Raw genomic sequence first — 20,812 nt, forward strand, 5'->3', positions numbered from 1 at the left:
CAAAAACTTTTCTACCTCAAAATATCAAACTGTTGTTTAATGAAATGTGATGATTTTTCTGGCTTCCTCGGTAGCATTAAATTACCATCAAAAGTTATACGTAGGTATCACATTCGCATAATTTGTTAAGCATCATATTTTACAATTTGCCTGCATTAGTATACCTATTTCTGAAACAGATGCAATTCCCCGAACTAACGACCCTCGGCCGTATTTGCATGAGAAGTTATACGTAAGCAATTTATAGTTAAAAAGGTAGATAGGGGACTGATACACACAATACACAATTTAAATTGCCAATCCTACTCTGAAACGGTTGAAACGGAGGAATTATTGTGGATTTACATGCACAACCGATTTAATATGGACGCAAAATATTATTTTAAGGGTTTCAATTGGGAGTTAAGCTTAAGCACCTAAGTGGTTTTCCAATTTAGCTTATTATTTATTACTTAAAAATATTATTTATTAATAGTTGAAACAGCTGCAAGTTCCCTGCTTTTCAGCTAAACCATGAAAAAACATTTACAATATAGATATAAAAAAGATATTAATAAGCGTAATATATTCGTGTATATTTTGTTGCCGCTTAGGTAATCAAATTTTTTTTAAATTTTTTTAGAAGTTCAGTTTTCTTTAGAAAATTTATATTCACCGATAGACCAATCCCATCTTGCAATAGGTAGATGGTCAAAATTACGTTCATTCAAACTAAATTCATTTTTTTAATTTGTACTCGGTGATATGCGTTGGTCTCCGTTTATTATAAGTTCTAAAATAAGCTTATTTTAGTTTAGGGTTCACTTCATCAGCATCCTTTATCCTACATCAGTTTGTCATTTGATTATTAACGAATGAATGGATTTATTTCAGGCCAACGGGTTATTGTCGCATAGCTTTAACAATATATTTTGCAAAATCACATTTAGTTCCAGTGAAGGAATAGATTTAATTAGCATTTAGATAAATGCCATCAAAAACCGGATTTGCGCTTTGTATACTTTTTTCAAACGGTTGCTGGCGATTCTTTACGACTTCTGTTAATTATCAGATGAAAGACTTCTACTTTTGTTGGCTGCTAATTGTCCTGATATGATCCGATTCTCTGACGTGCTGAATGCAAATTAAAAAAACTTCTGAGAACAGCCATTTGTCTACTAAATTCCCCAAGGTTCAAATAATATATGACCATATTCTATTGTCAATTGAATAAAGTGAGCAGTGCTGGCGATAAAAACATGCTAATTCCATCAGGCTTCATGTTCTAGTTGTGTGGAATTGAATAAAATATACTCGTTTTACGACTTTCCCCCATAAATTTTCGACTACACCCAAAATTAGCCTATATTCCCGTATACTATTTGCGTTTGAATCATTTGAATCATAAATTAAGTTAAGTTTAGATCCGAGCGTGGATGGACCAGTGAAAATGAATGGGTTATCGTTAAACTCATTAAGCAGCAACTGGGTCAACTGTAAATAAAAATATCATTGCAAATCAAATTAAGTTGTGAGTGGATCAATAATACTGTTTTATTCATGTGAAGTACCTACTTGAAAATTGTTACTTTGGTAGTTCCATTGAAGAGAAACACATGTAAATAAAACGAAAGAATATTCTTAGTGTGTGGTTAAATCGCATGCACAATTTTTTTGTTCGCCGTTTCAATCTGCTCGATCCCACGGGATTAAAAGTGAAACAAACTCGCAACGTTCAGCTATTTAAAACTTCAATTGAATCCCATTCAGAGTGACGCCTCACTCTTAAAACGCAAACAAAGGGCTCATATTCTCCACCATCCTCTGGTCTTTTCAAACAGAATGATATTATGAATTGACAATGCTTCTCTGATTGCATAGGACACAATAGAAAGCAACAGCTAACAAACGCTCAGCTCTTTACTTTGTATCAGTTCCATATGCTTTAGTGTTGATGGGAAATTTAATGTTTAATCACAAAAATAAGAAGGAAAGTTCATATAAAAAACTACAATAATTTAATTGAATTAATGATTCAATCACCCTGTATATTTATACCCAATTGTAAATATTCACTGTCAGTTGAAAACTTACCTACATGAGAATTTTTGTTCAATAGTCTCTTGAATATGGGAATTTTTGCAGCTAAACTCCTCGAATGATTAACCACTAATAAAATCATCACTGTGTATATGTTTAGACTTGATTTAGAATTGAATTTACTTTTCTTTGTATTTTTTGAAAATCTGTCGTTATCGATGTAGTTGCTGAAATATTTTCATGTTTTCCTGTTTCTGTGTCAGGGTTCAAAGGTCAACTCCTTTAAATAATTATTAAAGGCAATTGAAATCTCGTGACTTTTAAACTTAAGTCCGAGTTATCCATTTAATCAGAGCACGTTTATTTTCGCTCAAGTTTGTGCCCAACAAAATGTTTTGGAGTTTGACCATTTTTGAATACTTATTCATAGGAAACCAACTTTTTGAAATACCGTTCAATTATTATTTGGTATCGTTTAAGTTTAAAATATCCAGTTGAATGGAATCACTTTAAGAGCCACTTTTGTCTTTCTATATCTGTCTGGTTTGTAGAAGACAACTGTCTGCTTTACAGAATTCCTCCAATAACGAAAATATTTTAAATATTTGAAAATGTTTAAAGCTTTACTGAATAATGTACCCTACTAAACTGAAATATGGGAATTTTTATTAAGTTATATTCATTCAAATTGAGACTTAAACTTCCACATCAACTTTGAAATTGTTTTTATGTAAACTTTCAGCAATATAAATTTTTTATACAAAATACAAATTTTCAAAAATGCGTCCTACCATTAGTTAAATGTCACGCCTTGCGGAAGCATGTAAATGTTGTTCGCACACGTGTTACATAATAAAGAGACATTACATCCGACAAGTTTAATAATATCCTGAAAACGGCATAGGTATAATACGGAGAGACCTAATCGAAAGCATAAATAATTCATTTCATTAAAGTTGTTTGATTTAACAAGGATTAGGTAACGTTAAAGTCAATGATCTCGCAAACATTTGTAACACTGGAACTAGAACTAATCTGTGATTGCCATAAAATAAGTGTCGTTACCGTCGTAGTTCGTTAACAATTTACCACAATTGATAGGGTCATAGAATTAAAAATACGTTAAACTCGCCACACATAACTATTTTTTTCTTGTTCGAAACCCATATATTATATTGCTTAAATGAGCTTTCAGAGTACGTTTCAACCCGAATGCACTTTTATTTGCTCTTGGTTTTATTTGATCTATTTTCAAACTTGTGTTACCTTCAATGCATCGGATGTTTACTTTGTATGAAATAAGATTACGGTGTGGGAACGTGATGCAAGTTAAATGATTTCTGTTGCAAATATCAATATCTAACATTGTTATAGTCTATATTTATTTCATACAAACAATCCATTTATACGTATCTGTATATAGGGGTAACTGGTGTTACTTTGAGAGTAAGTACTGGATTTTTTTTAAATCGAGTTCGATGTTCGCATGTATTTACTCCTGACGATGCACTTTGCTATTAAGCGATATTTGGAAATCGTTTACTAGTCATATGGTCAACTTAAGAGTGGACCCTAGACTTTCTAGACTAGAGATTCATAGACAACAAAAGACTGAATTTTCACAACATGACCCCCTGACTTGGAAGCTGGATCCGCCCCGAGAAAAACTATTAGTAAAACTACATTTCGAAAATCAACTTAAACTTGCAGGAAATGTATATTTGGAATAATCCCAATTCTWTCATTTTTTTTAAACGGGCATCGATTAAGTTTTGAGTTTTATAGAAACAAGCACTAAAACCAGCCATTATCTTATTTAAAGACGTAAAGACTATTTATTTAAATTCTGCAGTAAATTCGTACCAAATAACAATGTGTAGAAAGCCTTAAACATCAAGCAAGCGGTGATATAAAATTCAAACATTCTTGGAAACAATGAAAACCGATGTTGTGAAGTGAGGCTATAAGCATAGTTGGGCAATTCTGCAATACGTTGTGCAGTTTGTATTGAAATGAAGCTCATGTAATTTTAATGAGGAAAACATCATGCCGATCAAATCAATTGATGCCAAATGTACGATGTAGTGTTTTACGAGTACTTATGTCTGTTTTTGTGAGAAATATTTTTCCTCCACGTTTGATTCATCTTGTATATGTCCTTATTCAAAAATATTGGATTGATTAGAATTAGAATCTAGAAGAGTTTTGAAAGTTACCCAGATATTTTTCAAGAGTCTCATTAGAGAGAGAGGTAACGTATAAGAAAATTCAATTGAGGTACCAAAAACACCACCGACTGTTAACAGGCATTAACTTTTTTATACTCTTTTGTCTCAATTGACTGCATATACTTTATATCAAATGTCGCCTCGGAAAAATGATCAATATCATATTGTATAACTGGTCAATCAAGCAATTTTCTCAACCAACTTATAACAATTTGTTATCCTCTTTCAGACAGAAACAATTCGGGTTGTATTAAAGAAGGAACTAGATATGCCTATTATTGAAATGTCCGACGAAAATGCACGACTCGATGGGGGAGATGTCCTGTTCACGGGTAAGGTAAAAAGAATCACCATTATGCTCAATCATCATATCGAATGATTTCCACATAATCCGAATGAATGCAATGTTAATTCACTTACCATTTCAGGCAGAGAATTCTTTGTGGGAATTTCGTATTGGACGAATGAGGCAGGAGCTCGAGCCGTAGCAGCAGCTTTCCCAGAGTATCCTTGTACGCCGATAAAGGTAAAACCTGAAAATTTAGTTGTGACCAATTTAGGTGACACTTTTAAGGGCGAGGTAAAGGTAAGCGTGTACCTTGGAGTTGATTAGTACCAAGAAACGCACGCTTATCCACCGAATTACTATAATACTACTTACTAAGTACGTTTGATACCCCGATATCAATAAGTTTCGGCGGACACCAGATTTAACGCATAGAAAAAACCTTTCTTGAAATAAACAAACGTTTCAGCTAAATGAAATCCTGTTAAATAGTAGCACGCAATAAAAATTTTATGACATTCGTCATTCCACTTAAGTTAACGAACTTTGCAAGTCTTCACATTTTTGCATCAGATATCCGCACACGAATAAAGCTATTTTTACATGATCATTGCTATGATTAAATTTGCTACTTCATTACATGCGCACACTTATGCTAATAGAAGAATCGACAGCATTTGAACATCATCCGAATGTTTATATATTTCTTGTCTAGAAATAGACGTTCGTAGCTAATACCATCAACAAACACCTGAAAGTATTATTTGAAAAATTCATTACTAATCCAACAAAGTTTACTTGGATAACAGGTATTTAAGTTGACAGGTAATTTACACGCTGGCTTTTAGGTTCCCGAGCAAAAACATCTTAAATCATATATTACGATGGGTGGTCCAGATTTACTATGTGTGGGCGTTGGGAAGGAATCCCAAGAAGTTTTAAAACGCATGGAGCGAGAAGCTACTTTTAGCTACCAGACACTGACTCTACCAGAAGATGAAGCCGCAAATGTTTTGTTTTTGAATGGTACATTAGTTCATCGGACCCCAGAGGAAACACCTCTCTCTTTCAAGGTATTTTGGTATAAGGAGTAATAGATAAGAGAATTTTACTCAAATAGTATACAATTTTATTGACTAAAACATTGATAACTCGTTCTGAAAACTTCAGGAGATGTGAAATAAAGGTAAAGGATTCAAATGTTGAGACAGAAATAAATATAGTTGAACTTTGCGTTAAGCAATAATAACTATTTCTGATGTAGGTGTTAAAAGTGCAATTTTGATGCGCTCATGTGAAAGTGTTCAGGACGCGCGAAACCAGTTTTGCAATTCACAAAAGTGATTTAAAAGCACCTTTTTCAATGATTTAATCGATTTTTGACCATAAACGGACAAACCTGTTATTTCCATTTTTTCACTCAAAACGAGTTTTAACTAGTTTTTGAATTGAATTTTAGAATAATATTCGCCAAAGAACACTACAAATTAAGAAAATAGCGTCGGCTAATAAATAATATAAAAATCAAGTTTTTCTGGAACCAGTTCAAAACACTTATGCTTACAGTCGGTTTTGATGATAGCATCCTTTCAGTGCGGTTACGCATTACAAAGCTTTTGTCGACAATTCGATCACTTGTGAACATTTTCTGTGTGTGGGTAAAAGCGTAATTTTTTTCTTAATGTGAAGTATCTTTAATTCAAAACAAAATTTTGAGTGAACGTTTGGATGTAAAGTAAATAAATGGCATTGTGCTATCAGAACACAAAGTTGAGACAATTTAGTGTAATTTATTGTAGATTCTAACAAATTTTTTCACATTGCCATGTAGTTGTGCAAGCCACTGGCAAAACATGCATCTTTTGTAGGTAATAATCTACAAAATTTTGTTAAAACATCTCCAATGGTTTGAAGAATTTTATAATTTTGCATTTATTAAATTTCAACCCCTTAACGGCTATCCTCTGTACAAAAATACGGAAATTTTCAAGCGTAGCTTCAATTTTCGCAGGAACCACTATATAATTCTATATCTACTTTTGCCAATGTATTATCCACCGGGCATCATATTTTGTCTTTGATTTGCAATAGAAAATTATAAAACAAGCATTTTTTTAGTTTTTTTAATTACATTATATGAAGGAACGTTGCGATCCAGACATCAAACGACTCGCATCATAATATCGTAAAACTTTTAACACCGCCGCTGGTTTATATAATTTTTATCAGTAGCAGATAGTTTTTTGTTACTTAAATGTGTTAATTAGTTCCTTTAGTTGAAAATATGTCTTATTAGGTCTCTTTTCTATTCAAATAGTGTTTAAATGTCTTGCTTTGAAGGAAAAATATCTGAAAATCGAAGCTCCCGAGTACTTCTGAACTAAATTAAAAATTGCATTTCCTACACAAAAATTTATTTAACATTGCTAATTTGATTTCAGATATTTGGCGAGAAAATTGAGTATCCAAGACGTTCAACAAACTTTTCTCAATTATCAAAGCTCTCATCCGGACTATCTTCGAGCTGTTTACTTGTAAAACGGGCGAAACATATACGAAGCCTCTAAAATTCTACATTTGCTAACTTAAGATAGGGTGCTCCAGTCCTACCACCTTCCAAGTCTTCAATTGCTGTGACCTACCTTTTGTGTAATATAATGAGCATGTTTTATTGTGTAGGAAAACAGACCCAGAAAAAATTGCAAGGGCCAATAACAAGAGAAGAAAATTGGATTAGTCTTCGCAAATGTAAAATTATCCGATTGTTAAATGTTTTATGATAGGTATAGAACATCGCTCTACCATTGTAAATTCATTGATATTGTTGATACATAAGAATATATATTTATGTTTTGTTGATATGAAAAGCACATGATTATCTACGAGTTATTTGTAAACTTTTATGGTATAGTGAAATCCACCTTCTCTATGACTATTGCAAAAAATTTCGAAACTTGTAATTTTGCAAAAACGGTCAAAATTAAAAATTTAATTTATAAAGCATTTAGTCTAGCAGCAGCTAATAAGAATTTAGTTTCATACTGAATTAAAAAAACACGTAAAATTAGTATTAATCTTTGGCATTCCATTAGTTAGTTTCTACATAAAATTTATTTCTACAAAGCTCTCTTTAGAAGTTACTCCATGAATCTCCCTGCTGAAAAATATGGCAATATCAGTCTACCGGTGCCAAATAAGTCTATAAGAGTGAATAATTCAATAAAAATATCAATGTTGTAGCCAGTAGCCCAATTCTAGCCAAACTAACAGGTGTTCTATGTATACTATATTCAGATAATTGTGTCGTTCCTAAGCCAGGCATTTAATAGATTTTAGTTGACATGAATCTCAAATTGTAACATTGATGTGCTCCAAAAGATCTACTACAAAAGACAAGTTTTGTTGAATAGTTCCTTTAGACTGTAGAGTAATGAACATATTTTATGCGTTTGTTCAATTCAAATTGATTTCTAATGGCAACTTTACGAATTGGGTTGTATTGTGTTTATTTAAATTAGTGCGCACAATATTTGGATAGCTTTAAGTGAACGCATTGTTCATTATTCCCGTTTTTAAAAGTATTATTTATTTAACGGATCATTATTTGAAACTCTTAGCGCAGCTAAACCTAAGCTGTATTTTTCCAAACTTGTTTTTTTACAATGTTTATATAGCGTTTTTTCCATTTCCAATTGTCAAGTTTTGTTATAAGTTTTCTGTTTCAATTTTATTTTTTGTACAATAAATGGATTGCAAAAATATTTATTTTTCCTCCAATCATAATTAGAGTAGTTGAAATGAACGAACATGTCTGGGAATGAGAATTGAGAAAACTAGTGTTACCAAAGCTGCTAAATAAATTCAATTCCAATGTGAGAAAGAAAAGTGTTTTATGTCGGAAGTATCTGAAAACGTTATTAGTTTAGAGGTGTTTATGATATAAAACAGCAAATTTTAATAAATGTGAAGGACAAGCTAACAATATTTTCCAAGGAAAGTTTCAATCCGACGTAGATGTTTTTTAAAAAAGGTTACAAAGATAGTGACTGCTGAAAGTGTGAACATGCGAGCCGTACAGATTTAGAAAATTATCAGCTGGTGTTGACCATTTGAAAAACGGGGGAAAATTCATTCTTAAAAAAATGCCTTGTTTGGTTGCCCGAATTTATCTAAGTTGAGTGAAAATTAAATCGGGGGGCAGAAAGACCGATTGGGTCGATAGCCTTTTTCTGTAGGAAATAAAGATTATTTATATATATATAAATCGGGTTTCACCTTCTTGTGAAAAACATCAGGGTCAGTGTTGRAAAAGAAAGACTTAGTGCAAAAAATGGTTTCACCTACCTATTGCTCAATTTTAACATAATAATCAACTCCGAAACCAATATATTCATAAAAGTACAATAATTTTCACTGAAAAGGCCACGGTTGCTACGCCAGATGCTCAAGCGAAAGACATTTTAGTGTGAATACAAAATAAACTTTTATGTGAAATCTTATTTTTATATGTATATGTATTGATCCAATCGAGTTCCCTTTTAATCTGAACAAATTTCTTTATTTTTCGTGGAAGATTTTAAATTAATCAGGGAGCTAAATGGGGTTTGCCGCAGAAAGTTYGAATTTAATTCTTCTGGACTTTTCCTAAAAAGTCAACAATGAAGGAAACAGTTTAAAAACTAGGAAGAAGTGGTCTATTAATAAAAATTTGGAATCTCAAGTTTTCTTCAGTTATTGCTACTGATTATTATACGGTCTTTTTGTTGTTAAAGAATTAAATTGTTGTTGGAACAAAATACAGTCAAAAACTCAAATGGAAATCGTTCCTAAATCGATACATTCTAGTAGGGACCTACTTTTTCCATGTTAATTTGAAATGTTTTCTAGATTACTTGTTTTGACCGTTCAAAAAAACACGTAAATATAATAATGACTAATACTCTGTAAATTGTTATAATTTTAGTTCGTTACACTTTAAGGAAGAAAGTTATTTTGCTAAAAACAATGTTGGGAAATGTTCCTTTATGTGAAACTCCAAATCTCAATTAAATAAAATTCAGTATAATTTTTTTTATTAGTATGTAAAATACGCTCCAGACGATTAATAAACTTTTTACAGTTTGTTGTTTTATTTATTGTTTTACTGAAAAAAAGAAACAAAATTTGAGTGTTGGCCCGTGAGCGCGGCCTCTGAAAGACTGTACCAATTTATCCAAAAGATGCCCACTCCGGTTTAAATTAACAGCAACTGTTTAAATTAGGCCTGAGCAACTCAGTGAATTTTTAGGAGTTGGCACAGTGCTGAGCGAATGTATTCAAATTTCAGAATTTTCCAATTTTAGCTAAGTCTCTTTCTTGTAAATGGTCAATTTTATAAAGTTTCACTTAAAAATGCTGACAATCTTAAGGTATTTTCCGATAAAATCCGAATACATTTCGAATCCCTCGTCGCTTTGTAAAATGTTTTGAAATGCATCGAATATGGAACAAAAATCAAACAATTTTCTATTAAAAAACACCTCCATTCCTTTGAAGACTGTACAATTTGTTAAAAAAAATGGTTTTTAGTTTTGACTAATTTTTTTGCTTTACTTTCTGCTCAAAAACGCTCTATTTTGTAGTTTCACATAAAAATACTGACGAACTGGAGAACTTTTACGCGAAAAATTACAAGATAAATTTATAGCCTTGTAAAAATTTTACACAAACTTATTTCAGTGTCGAAATGAATTCGGGACAAAAACGAAACTAAATTCCTACCGTTTTTTCTCGAAAACCATTAAGGTTTTCTCCAACTCCAATAACAAAACTAAAAGTTTTTAATCGAAAAGGCAAAAAAGCATTATTTTCTGATGTTTCTCTTCTTTTTTGACAATAATGGGGCGTTTTTAGCCAAAAATTACAAAATTAATTTTGCTAGAAAATTTGCCTCATTCATCGATTTGCAGGAAACTTTAGAAACCCCATTTCAGCTTCGAATTTGGCACAAAAACTAAATAATTGTATTCATTTTTACCGAAACTAATTAGGACTATCTTGAAAAAACGACCAGAGAGCAAAAGTTTACAAATAATTATTGGGAAAATTCGCCCCCCTCATCGCTCTGAGGATTCAGGAAGTTCCTTTACATTTTCAAGTCATTCCAGTTTTAGAAAAGTTTCTATAATGCAATTCTTTCTAAGCAAAAATCGCATTATTTTTTAGTTTTACTTAAAATACTGGCAATCTTCATGTATTTTCACAGAAAAATTATAAGATACGTTTTATTGAAACACTCGCCTCCTTAACCGCTTTGCAAAAATGTTTGGAAAACTTTTTGTAGCTTCGAATTATGGACAAAACCCTAATAATTATTTCTAGGCCTTTTGCAAAAATATTTCCCCGAGCTGAAAAAGCGAAGTTTATAATCAGTTATTTCGAAAACCCTTGGAAACTGAAGTTCCTTCACTTTTAGGTCAATATTTCTAAACAACACTGTCTCTAAACAGAAAACCGCGTTTTTCCTAACGTTTTACTGTAAAAAACTTGCTAACTGAATCGATTTTACAAGAAAACTCGTCGATTTTCTTTGGACTAAGTACTGTTGCTGGGAAAATCTAGATTAGGTACTTTTTTTAAAGTTGTTTGAACAAAGTAGTAAAAGGTTGCTCACGTTAGTTACGAAAAAAGGTTAATAACCCTTTTTTAGATGTGAAAATTCCAGTCGCGTAAATCTTTAATAAATGAATTATAACTCGTTAACTCAATAGCGCAACTCAGTTTAACACAATGTTACCCAGGCCTAGTTTAAATTTCATTAAACCCATATAAATATATTTTCCCAATTTCACTCTGTATCTGCAGAAATGCTTTTGTTTGAAGTATGCTCAAAGTTTGTTAGTATATTTATAAACACCCTGTATTTCAGCATGTATGCAGACCACGTCCTCTGCTAAGATCGTGCATTTTTGAAAAAACGCAACACTTTTTAAAGGTTTAATATGTTTATTAATAAAAAAAAGTGGCGAATGTGCACTACATAGGCATCTGGCGGACTAAGCAGTTCTCTTCATTTTTTTTTGCTGAATGTGCTTTATTTTAAATGCACTTTAAGGGAAAATGAAAAAGAATGGGGCAGAAAGACCGATTGGGTCGATAGCCTTTTTCTGTAGGAAATAAAGATTATTTATATATATATGAAAAAGAATGCCGAAATCCGCCAGATATAAAGTGCACCATCTCCAAAAGAAGTAATACAAAACTTAAGGAACAACTATACCTAGTCTGATACAAAATCACAAAACTAAATGCCTACAAGAAACATGTATCATTTAAGCTGGTATTTGGAACATTTGAACGAATACTTTTGTAAATAACACGAAATGTGATAAATGTATGGGAAAAGTACACCCGAATGGTTTACTTCTGTTCGACAGCCTGTTGCTGCTTGGCCGGCTCTCCAGTTTGGGTGATCGGAATGCTCTTGTGCTCAACCTCCATCTTCTCAATAGTTGGGGCTGTGACAGTCAACACCCCATCGGAAGACAGCTTGGACTCCACTTTGCTAACGTCGCAATTCTTCGGCAACACGTACCTTCGCACAAAGTGCCTGGAAATGTATCCATGCTGGTCTTCTTTCTCTTCATGCTTGCCCTCGATGGTCAGGACATTTTCACCGGTGACTTTAACGCTGATTTCTTCCGGTTTGAACTGTTGCACGTCCAAGTTTGCCTGGAACTTGTCCTTGTCCAGACTTACAGTTGAGCCGCTGTCCTGGCTGCCAGCGCCGGAACGCCAGTTTCTCAGATAACCAGCTGGGGTTCTGGTAAGCACTCGGTTGTTCAGGTTTAAGGGCTGGAAAAGATCGTCATGGCCCAATCCCAGACCGAAATGCTGGTCCAGAATTCTCGATGGTCGGCAAACCGGATACTCGTAATCACCGAACAAGAATGGCAAGAGAGACATTTTGCTTTTATCACTGCTTTTTCTCACTTGAATGTAGAACTTGGTTAAACGTAGCTGAACGTTTGCGAACTTGACTCGACTAGCGTTTGGAATCAAATAATGTCCGTAGCAACCGGCGCATCGGTTTATATATCACCAACGAAACGCCTGGAAAATTCAACAACGTTCTAGTGGGGCAGGTCGAGAACAAGCAGGAATCTACATTGGCCGACACGTACGAACTGTTCATCAAATGCTGAGATTGTTATCGTCCAATAATATAAATTTTGTTGAAAAAAATTCAAATTGCTATAAGAATATTGGAATTATGTGCTCAATTGTTCACGTGCTTTATGTCTGGCCATTTTTCGCACTTAAATTTTCTTTTTCTTAGAGTCTTCTTGAAACAAAGTAGTTTCAGTGAAACAATGCGAATTGTCCATAAATTGCCGAAAAAACACATACAAACTTCTGAAAATACTGTTCAAAAGACCCTGCATTTCCCAATAAAAATGGGACTGCCCAATGCTGTTGTTTTTGTAATTTGCAGTTAGTTAAGTTATTAAGTGTTTAAGTAATAAGCTGTAAGTATCGATACAATTATTAACTATCAAGACATAAAATTAAAACCACGTAATTTTCCTATGGAGCGAAATGCCTTCTTTGGTTCCTACATTTTTTTTATCGCAAACTAAAACGCTAAATTTTGTGGCGATTATTTTTCATAGTTATGTTTGACTTGAAATCTAACAAAACAGGACCCGTTTTGCATTGCTCACAGCACAAATTTTTTAAGCTAAATTCAGCATTTTTAAAGAAAGATTGCCCCAAACTGCCAAAATTATGCAATAAAATTTTCAATGAAAACTTACTTAATATAACTAAATTGTAATGTCAATGTCGGCTTTGGTGGCTTCAAGCCTAAACAATGTTCAATTTTCATGGTTTCCTTCAGATCTTTTATTCCACAGAAAAAATGCATAGGTACAAGAAGTTATAAAAAAGTGATACTACTATTTCATACTTAGATATTGGAGAACTGTGTCCATCAAAAATATAATTAATACTGGACAAGAGCTTGATTTTACAAAAGTTTTTCCATTTCCTGTGGGTCGACTAATTTTGACAAAAAATGATTACAATAATCGGAAATTTGAACTTGCTTAATCTCTGATTTTTTAATAAAACCCAGTTTTATTTTGATAATGATAGAAGGAACGTACTAAAACTTGCATAAAATAAAATTTCTGATATTTTCAAAACTTTCAATATGAAATCGGACACTTCGAACGTTTCAAAATTATTTAACAAAATTGAAGAGGAAAATTAAAGGTACGACTGGCTAACGTCAACACTTGATGAACAGTTGTTCGATATATTTTGGAGAGCGCGCCAAACGTTGTTCCAGCTTTTTCCACCAGAATTCTCGCATGCTCCAGAAGGCGAATATTCGCGAATTATCGATTTAGTTCTCTAACGTTTCTTTTTCGTTCGACCGTTTACGAGGGGATGAAATCGACATCCCCGAGTAGGACACGCATTGTACTCTACCAGCTTGCTATAGAAATAATAACGGATTTAGTATTTTCGTATTTTCCTCACGTAGGTAGTTGTGGAGTTATTCGTTTTTAAATTAATCGTAATGCAATTTTTTCGATCATTATTTAAAATAAGTACACCCGTTTGAAATGGATTTTTACGAAATATTTGAAAATTATTCATACATTCGCATTTCCCAATCATCCACATTGTATTTCGTATAACGTACACTTGTTCTTCTCGAAATGATTTTATTTAATTTATTATCATTTAAGTCAGGTGTTTCATTCTATATTTCATATTATACGTAGTAAAACGTATGAATTTACATGCAGGCTTACCCAGCAACAATGCATCTGCCCTTCGACTAACCTTGACCGTCTGCGTTTTGCAGTCGTTGAGTCTCTCAACAGCCTTCTTCTGCAAAAAAGAATTTAGATTTATTTTCTCGTGTTTGCAATATCTTTTTAAACAGGAAATAAGGATCTTCTATACACAGTAGTCTAGTGGGAACTAACTGTAGTCAAAACATTTTGTACTAAAATACAGTTAAAGCGTTATTTTATGTACCATCGATCAAAAAGCGTTATTTTGTGTATCGACCAAGATAATTTATTGAAATCAATCAAGAAATAAAAAAATTGAAATCACATATTTTACAACAAAAATAGTTTAAATACACCATCAGTTTTTTACTGATTGCGCGATGATAGATTATTATGATAAAAATTAATCGATTAGTTTATGACAAGATTTACCCAAATTATAGGTTTCGCTAGCTTCTTGATTTTCCTAGTTTTTACTTATTTCTTTAGATAAGTATATTTTTTAAGGCAAATAAATAGCGCGCTACTGGCTTTTACCCAATTGCTTTAAACATTTTAAAGAGTTATAACTTATTTTGTTTAAATAACGTGCGCAAAAGTTTATACATTGGTATTTATGTGAAATAAAATATTTGTAATTATTTTATTTTTAGAAGTCATTCGTTTTAAAAATACAGTACAGTATATTAAATAAAAAATTTTAAAGAAAAAATAAATTTCCTTTTAAATAATATCGTGAAAGAATTCGTGAATATCTTCTAGGCTGAGAAATATTTTAGAGAAAATTGGACAAAAACAAAAACTCATTTTATTATCATTATTTCAACAAAGCCAGACTAGACCAAAAATAAATAATTATGGGAAAAGAAACTAAAAATAAAACAAATTTTTGTTTCAATTTCTATTAATATTAAATATTTTCATAGTCGAGCATAAAAATTGTAAATAAATATTAATTATCGTCTTCGTATTTTAGGTGTTTTTTAAAATTGTAGCAGATCGACTGTTTTATGTTATTGTCTTCTGATATCAAGGAAACTTAGCCAACGAATATACAAATGCAAATTTATTCTGAATTAAAATCAGAAATTAATACTGAATCAAATTCATTATTAAGCGGTTTGTTACACCATTCAAACATTCGTTTCCTCTTAATCTTGTATTTCCTAATAAATAAATAACTAGTCAGTAAGAAACCATAGGAAAGGTTAAAACTTTAGATTCCAGCCTATAGGAAAAGATAGATACATATATGTCTTTGATTGATCTTACATAGAAAAGGAGTGTTCTAGAGTCATTTAAACTAAAGCAATATTATTGAAAAGAAGAATAACGTGAACAAATATTCTAGAAGAAAACATGGAATTAAAACAGGAAACCACCTTGGTACCACCAATTTTCTATTGATTTGTTTTTTGTTGCAAACGTATTTTGCAAAATGTTATTTTTTTCGATGCTTTCCATGTGAGTATTATATGTATTTTATTTGTACTTATAGCAGATTTTGCACTTTCACTCGTTTATAAATAAGGTAATATACATGAATGAAAAATACGTTTTCCTATCGTTTCCAGTCAATGAAATTACGCTGGCGCACTCCACTAGGGTGGTGCCCCATATTTCGCAAACAGTTTACTTGTACATCTTCTGCTCTATTAGCATGAAATATCAGCGTGAAAACAATATAAAACATTCCGAGCTGTAAACGAAAAATTGAAAATTGATCCTACATTTTTGTTACTAGTAATTAACTGTTTATAAAGTTAAGAACTGGAAAAATGGCTCTTCTACCCCTATGGTCTGGTGTCGATTTACTAGGACGCCATGGAGGATCGCGCTGGAGTCTTCCGGATGATCTTCATGAATGGCCTACGATCCTCCAAAGCGGGTATTTATTTGTCGCTTTTTTAAACATTTTACAAAAACAATTTTATTTAGATGTTTATGCTGATCATTGTTGTTTTAGTGCTGCTAATCAGTTAAGAGATTTGAGAACTCAACTAACCCATCTGGACAGAAGCTCTTCCTTAACAATCGACAAAGAACATTTTCAAGCAAATATTGATGTGCAGCAGTTTCGACCTGATGAGATATCAGTAAGACTGCTTGATGATCATAGTGTTAAAGTTGAGGCCAAACATGAAGAACAGCAGGACGATCACGGGTTTATTTCGAGGTAAGCCAAAGTAAAGCGAATGAATTGAGGTAATTTTAGGTATTGAATTGAATTTTGCAGACATTTTGTACGTCGCTATCTTCTCCCAAAAGACTGCGATCCAACGAAACTAAAATCCAAGCTTTCGGCTGATGGAATTTTGGTCATAACAGCTCCGAAAAAGCAGGAGGATGATGCTATTGAGGGCCAGGAGATTCCGATTTCACACGTTAGGCCATTTATTAGTAGGCCTCATCTGTGGCCCAGCCATTACGGTGATAGAAAAAGGAAATTGAGTTCCTCAAACTGAATACAGTATAATTCCAAACACCGGCAAAATATTGGCAGGAATTTGCAGAAAAATTGTCGGTTTTTTTTACTATTTTAAAATATCTTAGGATTCTAGGAATGGTAGCACTTGGAAAATAAAATATTTAAAGGAATATGAAATATGTCGTTCTTTTTACGATTGCAAATATCGCAAATGCCAAACGGTGAATATTTCGTGCAAACTTGATCGAAATTTTACATGTAGATAGTATTTGGAAAAGAAGCACAATAATGAGAATTTTCTGGTATTAAATTACTAATTATTTTAATTGTATGTCAATTACTATATTGCAGCCTAAAACCTTTTTAATATTCGATTTTCTGTAAACTTATTAAAGATTTACTTGATTAATTTGTATGTTTTTTTATTTGCATCCCCAGACTTTTGTTTCAGCTCAATACATACAAGTACAAAATATTTATACATAAAATCAGATAAAGAATCCACACACTCCGAAAATAAACTCTTTTTTAACCGTTTTTGTATTTCAAAAAGTAAACTTTTCACATTCCTCATCGATATTGTTCGTGGCACGACATAAAACATACAGTATTTAAAAATATTAAAATTTTCTTTGTTGCGATTTTCATGAACTCGCTCGAGATAACAAAATGAACTTACTTAAAGGGTAAATTAAGTAAATAAGACATAGTTTATAATACCTACTCAGTTTATTCAATAAACATGAACTACAACCTAAAAAACGCTAGAATCAATCAGTCTTAAAGCAGAACTAATTTTACATATAGATGTTTTCGAGGCAATTCCTTGAAACTGATGAGTGTTAAACGGTTTTTTGGCCTTCGTAAAATGGGGGCCATTTTCCGTAGGGCTGAAAACCTTAAATACTCACCAGTTACAAACATGTAATACAAAATGCAATGCAAACAAATGTAAAAAATCTTACAGAAATAGAAATGCAAATCATCTAATCAGAATGGATGAGATAATTTAGGCTTTATTTAAACTAGCATCATTTTCCCCTTTCCTGATTGGTCCGGTTCTAATGATGGGAATATGCTTGTATTCGACCTGCTTTTGCTCAGGCTTCTTCGGTGCTGAGATGCTCAGAACTCCATCACTGGATAAAGCTGATTTCAACTTCTTGAAATCGCAATCTTCCGGCAGCTTGTATCGCCGAACAAAGTGTCTGGAGACGAATCCATGCTCGTCCTGCTTCTCTTCGTGCTTGCCCTCCACAGTGATCGTGTTATCGTTGTTCAGTTTCACGGAAATTTCCTCTGGCTTGAACTGCTGGACATCGATTTTCGCCTGGAAATGATCTTGGTCCACAGTGATAGAGGTGTCTTTTTCCAGTTGGGGCAGATGGTTGAGCACCGAATTGAGGGCATGGAGAGTTTCTTCAGGAAGAAACTGCGATACCAAGTCTCGTCGCGAGACTCTAGGTTGATCATCCAAAAGCACTGATAGAAGAGACATTTTTTCAACTTTGCAATTTACTGGATCTGAATAGTAGTAGATTTCACTACAAATCACTTTTACTTTAGGAGCAGACTAGATTTAACTCCACGAACTTTTCGCTTAAATCTGACGACAACACAGTGCTGGAAGTGCTTATATACCAGGCGTTGTGCGTCGCGAACATTCTCCATTATGCTAGGTAAGTATCGAACGGATCACAGTGTTCCTCGTTGCGCACACAGTGGTACAATTCACGTATTTTTTGTAAGACCTACTTCATTTATAAGCAATTTTTCCTCAGGAAATAATAGTTTTTTAACTGTATATTCTATTAAATATTGCAATTATTTCCAGAAAATGCGAATGGTTAGTTTAGAGAACTTATTCACAAATCCTGCATATAATTACCAAAAATGTTTTACGTATTTTTTACGTTTTTATTCTTTAGTTGCTCTAAACATGATTCAAATATAATAAAAGTCACAGCAGAAACGCGCTTTCATCCATTAGATGTTTGGTCAGAAGTCATAAGAAGTCAGTCTCAGATAGTCTTCAGTCTATAGATATTCATTCTTATGATTTACCGTCTACGAGTCATAGTTAAGGTTCGGTTACAACTAAAATCTGTTGTTTGTATTAATTTGTAAATAAATTGTTTTTAAAAAAACTTTCAAATTAATCAATTAAATTACCGATAACATTACGTTCCTCTCCAAAAATGTTTGCACATATTTTTGTTGTTTAGCTCAAATGTTCAGTTTTAACAAGCTTAAAACTAAAAACAGTTTGTTTTCTTTTGACAAAAAAATTGTTTGTTCATTTTTGAAAACCTTAAAAATTAAATATAATGGACTTCTTTGATCGTTTGACATTTTGTTTTTTGAATATTCCAAAAATGTTTAGAAACTTAATTTGTCATTAGTATTAACGTTTATTTATTATATTAATAACTTGAAGATCTACTTGCTTACACTCTTAGAAACTGGCTGTTCCCTTTAAAATAACTCGGAAAGTTTGTCTGAAAGTGTCGGTGTTTAAATATCGAACATTTAAAACCTTAAGTCAACGTTATCATTTAGAAAAAAAGCAACATTTTACAAAATCACGATTGAAAATACAATTTAAAAGACACAGTCGGCACAGAAAAAAGTTATTGAAACATATATACTTTGGATAATTTGAACTTTAATAGTGCTCATTCGTTGCAAAATACTGTATTTATTTTATTGTATTATAAAGAACTGTAAGGTTTTATTTAAATAAAATAAATTTGGTTTTTAAACCCTGAGCGTATGCATGTCCGAGCCAGACAAACATGTCATACATATTGTGTATATGTTTTAAATAAAGCACATGAGAATTGCAAAAAAACACAGGCTAAACTAAAAATATGATAATTAATGCAGTGAAAACAGGATACCAACGATCAACAGTTAGCAAAGTTCCCCTTATATGACAGAGATATTTTTGTCCAATATTACTAGTATTTTAGCCAACTGCATCTCGAACGGTCTAGATAAGTCGGAGATTCCCTACGTGTAGCGTGTAGTATTTTCGAGTACATATTTTGATTCTAGAATTCCAGGTTTGTAATCAATCGCATTTGACTGACTTATTCTAATTAGCCACATCATCCAAGTAGAAAATTTCGCAATATTTCATTATTTTATGATGAAATATTTAATCGTAAAATTAATCACGGTGTGAAATAAATAAGATATTCCCAAAGACCTGCATAACAAAAAGACGAAAATGTAAAATCGGTATTTGTAAATTAATTTTGAAAAATAAAACACTAAGCTAAATAATTAAAAGTAATCTGTAGTTATCAGTAAAAGCCATTTTTCCCAGCTAATGTGAGTTTTTCTTTTTTATATTAAATTCTATATGATCCTCTTTTAATTTGTATTTGTCTGTAAATAGCTTATATTTACTCGCATTGAGAAATACATATAGTCGGTTGTAATTTAAAATGTTTTACTTGAAAATTTGAACTCAATTTTGAAGTCTTGTATGAACAAAGTGTTCTGAAAATAAAAACAAAAAATGTGCTCAATGTAATCATAAACATAAAAAAAATATAATAACATACAGTTTCTAATCGACACATAATATTTATTAATTTTTCGACCGAAAACTGAGCGAAACTAAACGAAAAGTGAACGATCTCAACCATATTTATTTCACTTTTATAATTTGAGAAATTGATGGTAAATTACGAAGAAAACGTTAAATTAAACGAGACATTCAAATGTCTCCCATAGAATGAATCAAATGAAGACCAATCTGGAAATATATAATATATAAATAAGTCTGAAGACTGAAGGCACAATAATAGTTAATATAAATAAATATTAAATTAATAATTTATTTAATATCCAAGTACTTCAACTATACAGATTTCGGATTTTATAGCATTACTTAATCAAAAAATTACTGACTGTTTCTTACATTATACTAACAAATACTTTACTTTTGCAAAAGATTCTTATAGAATTACAGTGTGACAAATTTCTTTTCTCAATTTTCCGAGCATTTGAAATATTAATTGGGGTTTAAAAGAAATTTAGAAGCATGCACTTA

At 32.2% G+C, this 20,812-nt stretch overlaps 4 protein-coding genes across 5 annotated transcripts; 2 read left to right on the forward strand and 2 right to left on the reverse strand.

The window, feature by feature from the left end:
• Positions 1-4,476: 4,476 nt before the first annotated feature.
• On the forward strand, positions 4,477-8,294 carry LOC109537025 (N(G),N(G)-dimethylarginine dimethylaminohydrolase 1; the record flags this gene model as incomplete). The annotated part of the gene is given in 4 exon segments (XM_048665975.1): positions 4,477-4,579; positions 4,676-4,773; positions 5,382-5,606; positions 6,975-8,294. Coding segments are annotated over 4 exon segments (552 nt in total), but the record flags the coding sequence as incomplete, so codon positions are not given.
• Positions 8,295-11,497: 3,203 nt separating this feature from the next.
• Positions 11,498-12,594, reverse strand: LOC109537017 (protein lethal(2)essential for life). The gene has a single exon (XM_019903522.2). It carries the CDS (start codon positions 12,475-12,477, stop codon positions 11,932-11,934), a length of 546 nt encoding a protein of 181 aa, XP_019759081.1. The 5' UTR covers positions 12,478-12,594; the 3' UTR covers positions 11,498-11,931.
• A 1,256-nt stretch (positions 12,595-13,850) lies between these two features.
• Positions 13,851-17,158, forward strand: LOC109537013 (alpha-crystallin A chain). Of its 2 annotated transcripts, none has more exons than XM_019903518.2 (4): positions 13,851-14,058; positions 16,085-16,209; positions 16,288-16,497; positions 16,558-17,158. In XM_019903518.2, the coding sequence occupies exons 1-4, from the start codon at positions 13,966-13,968 to the stop codon at positions 16,784-16,786; spliced, it is 657 nt and encodes a 218-aa protein (XP_019759077.1). In that variant the 5' UTR covers positions 13,851-13,965; the 3' UTR covers positions 16,787-17,158. The 2 variants fall into 2 exon arrangements, with proteins under 2 accessions (XP_019759077.1, XP_019759078.1); XM_019903519.2 differs by having other exon boundaries at positions 13,970-14,058; positions 16,066-16,209.
• A 301-nt stretch (positions 17,159-17,459) lies between these two features.
• Positions 17,460-18,421, reverse strand: LOC109537016 (protein lethal(2)essential for life). Its single transcript, XM_019903521.2, has one exon. It carries the CDS (start codon positions 18,245-18,247, stop codon positions 17,759-17,761), a length of 489 nt encoding a protein of 162 aa, XP_019759080.2. The 5' UTR covers positions 18,248-18,421; the 3' UTR covers positions 17,460-17,758.
• Between the last annotated feature and the right edge of the window lie 2,391 nt (positions 18,422-20,812).

The sequence above is a fragment of the Dendroctonus ponderosae genome, unplaced genomic scaffold (genome assembly GCF_020466585.1).
Source record: "Dendroctonus ponderosae isolate FM_Combo_2020 unplaced genomic scaffold, Dpon_F_20191213v2 Dpon_F_20191213_4, whole genome shotgun sequence".
Classification (NCBI taxonomy): Eukaryota; Metazoa; Arthropoda; class Insecta; order Coleoptera; family Curculionidae; genus Dendroctonus; species Dendroctonus ponderosae.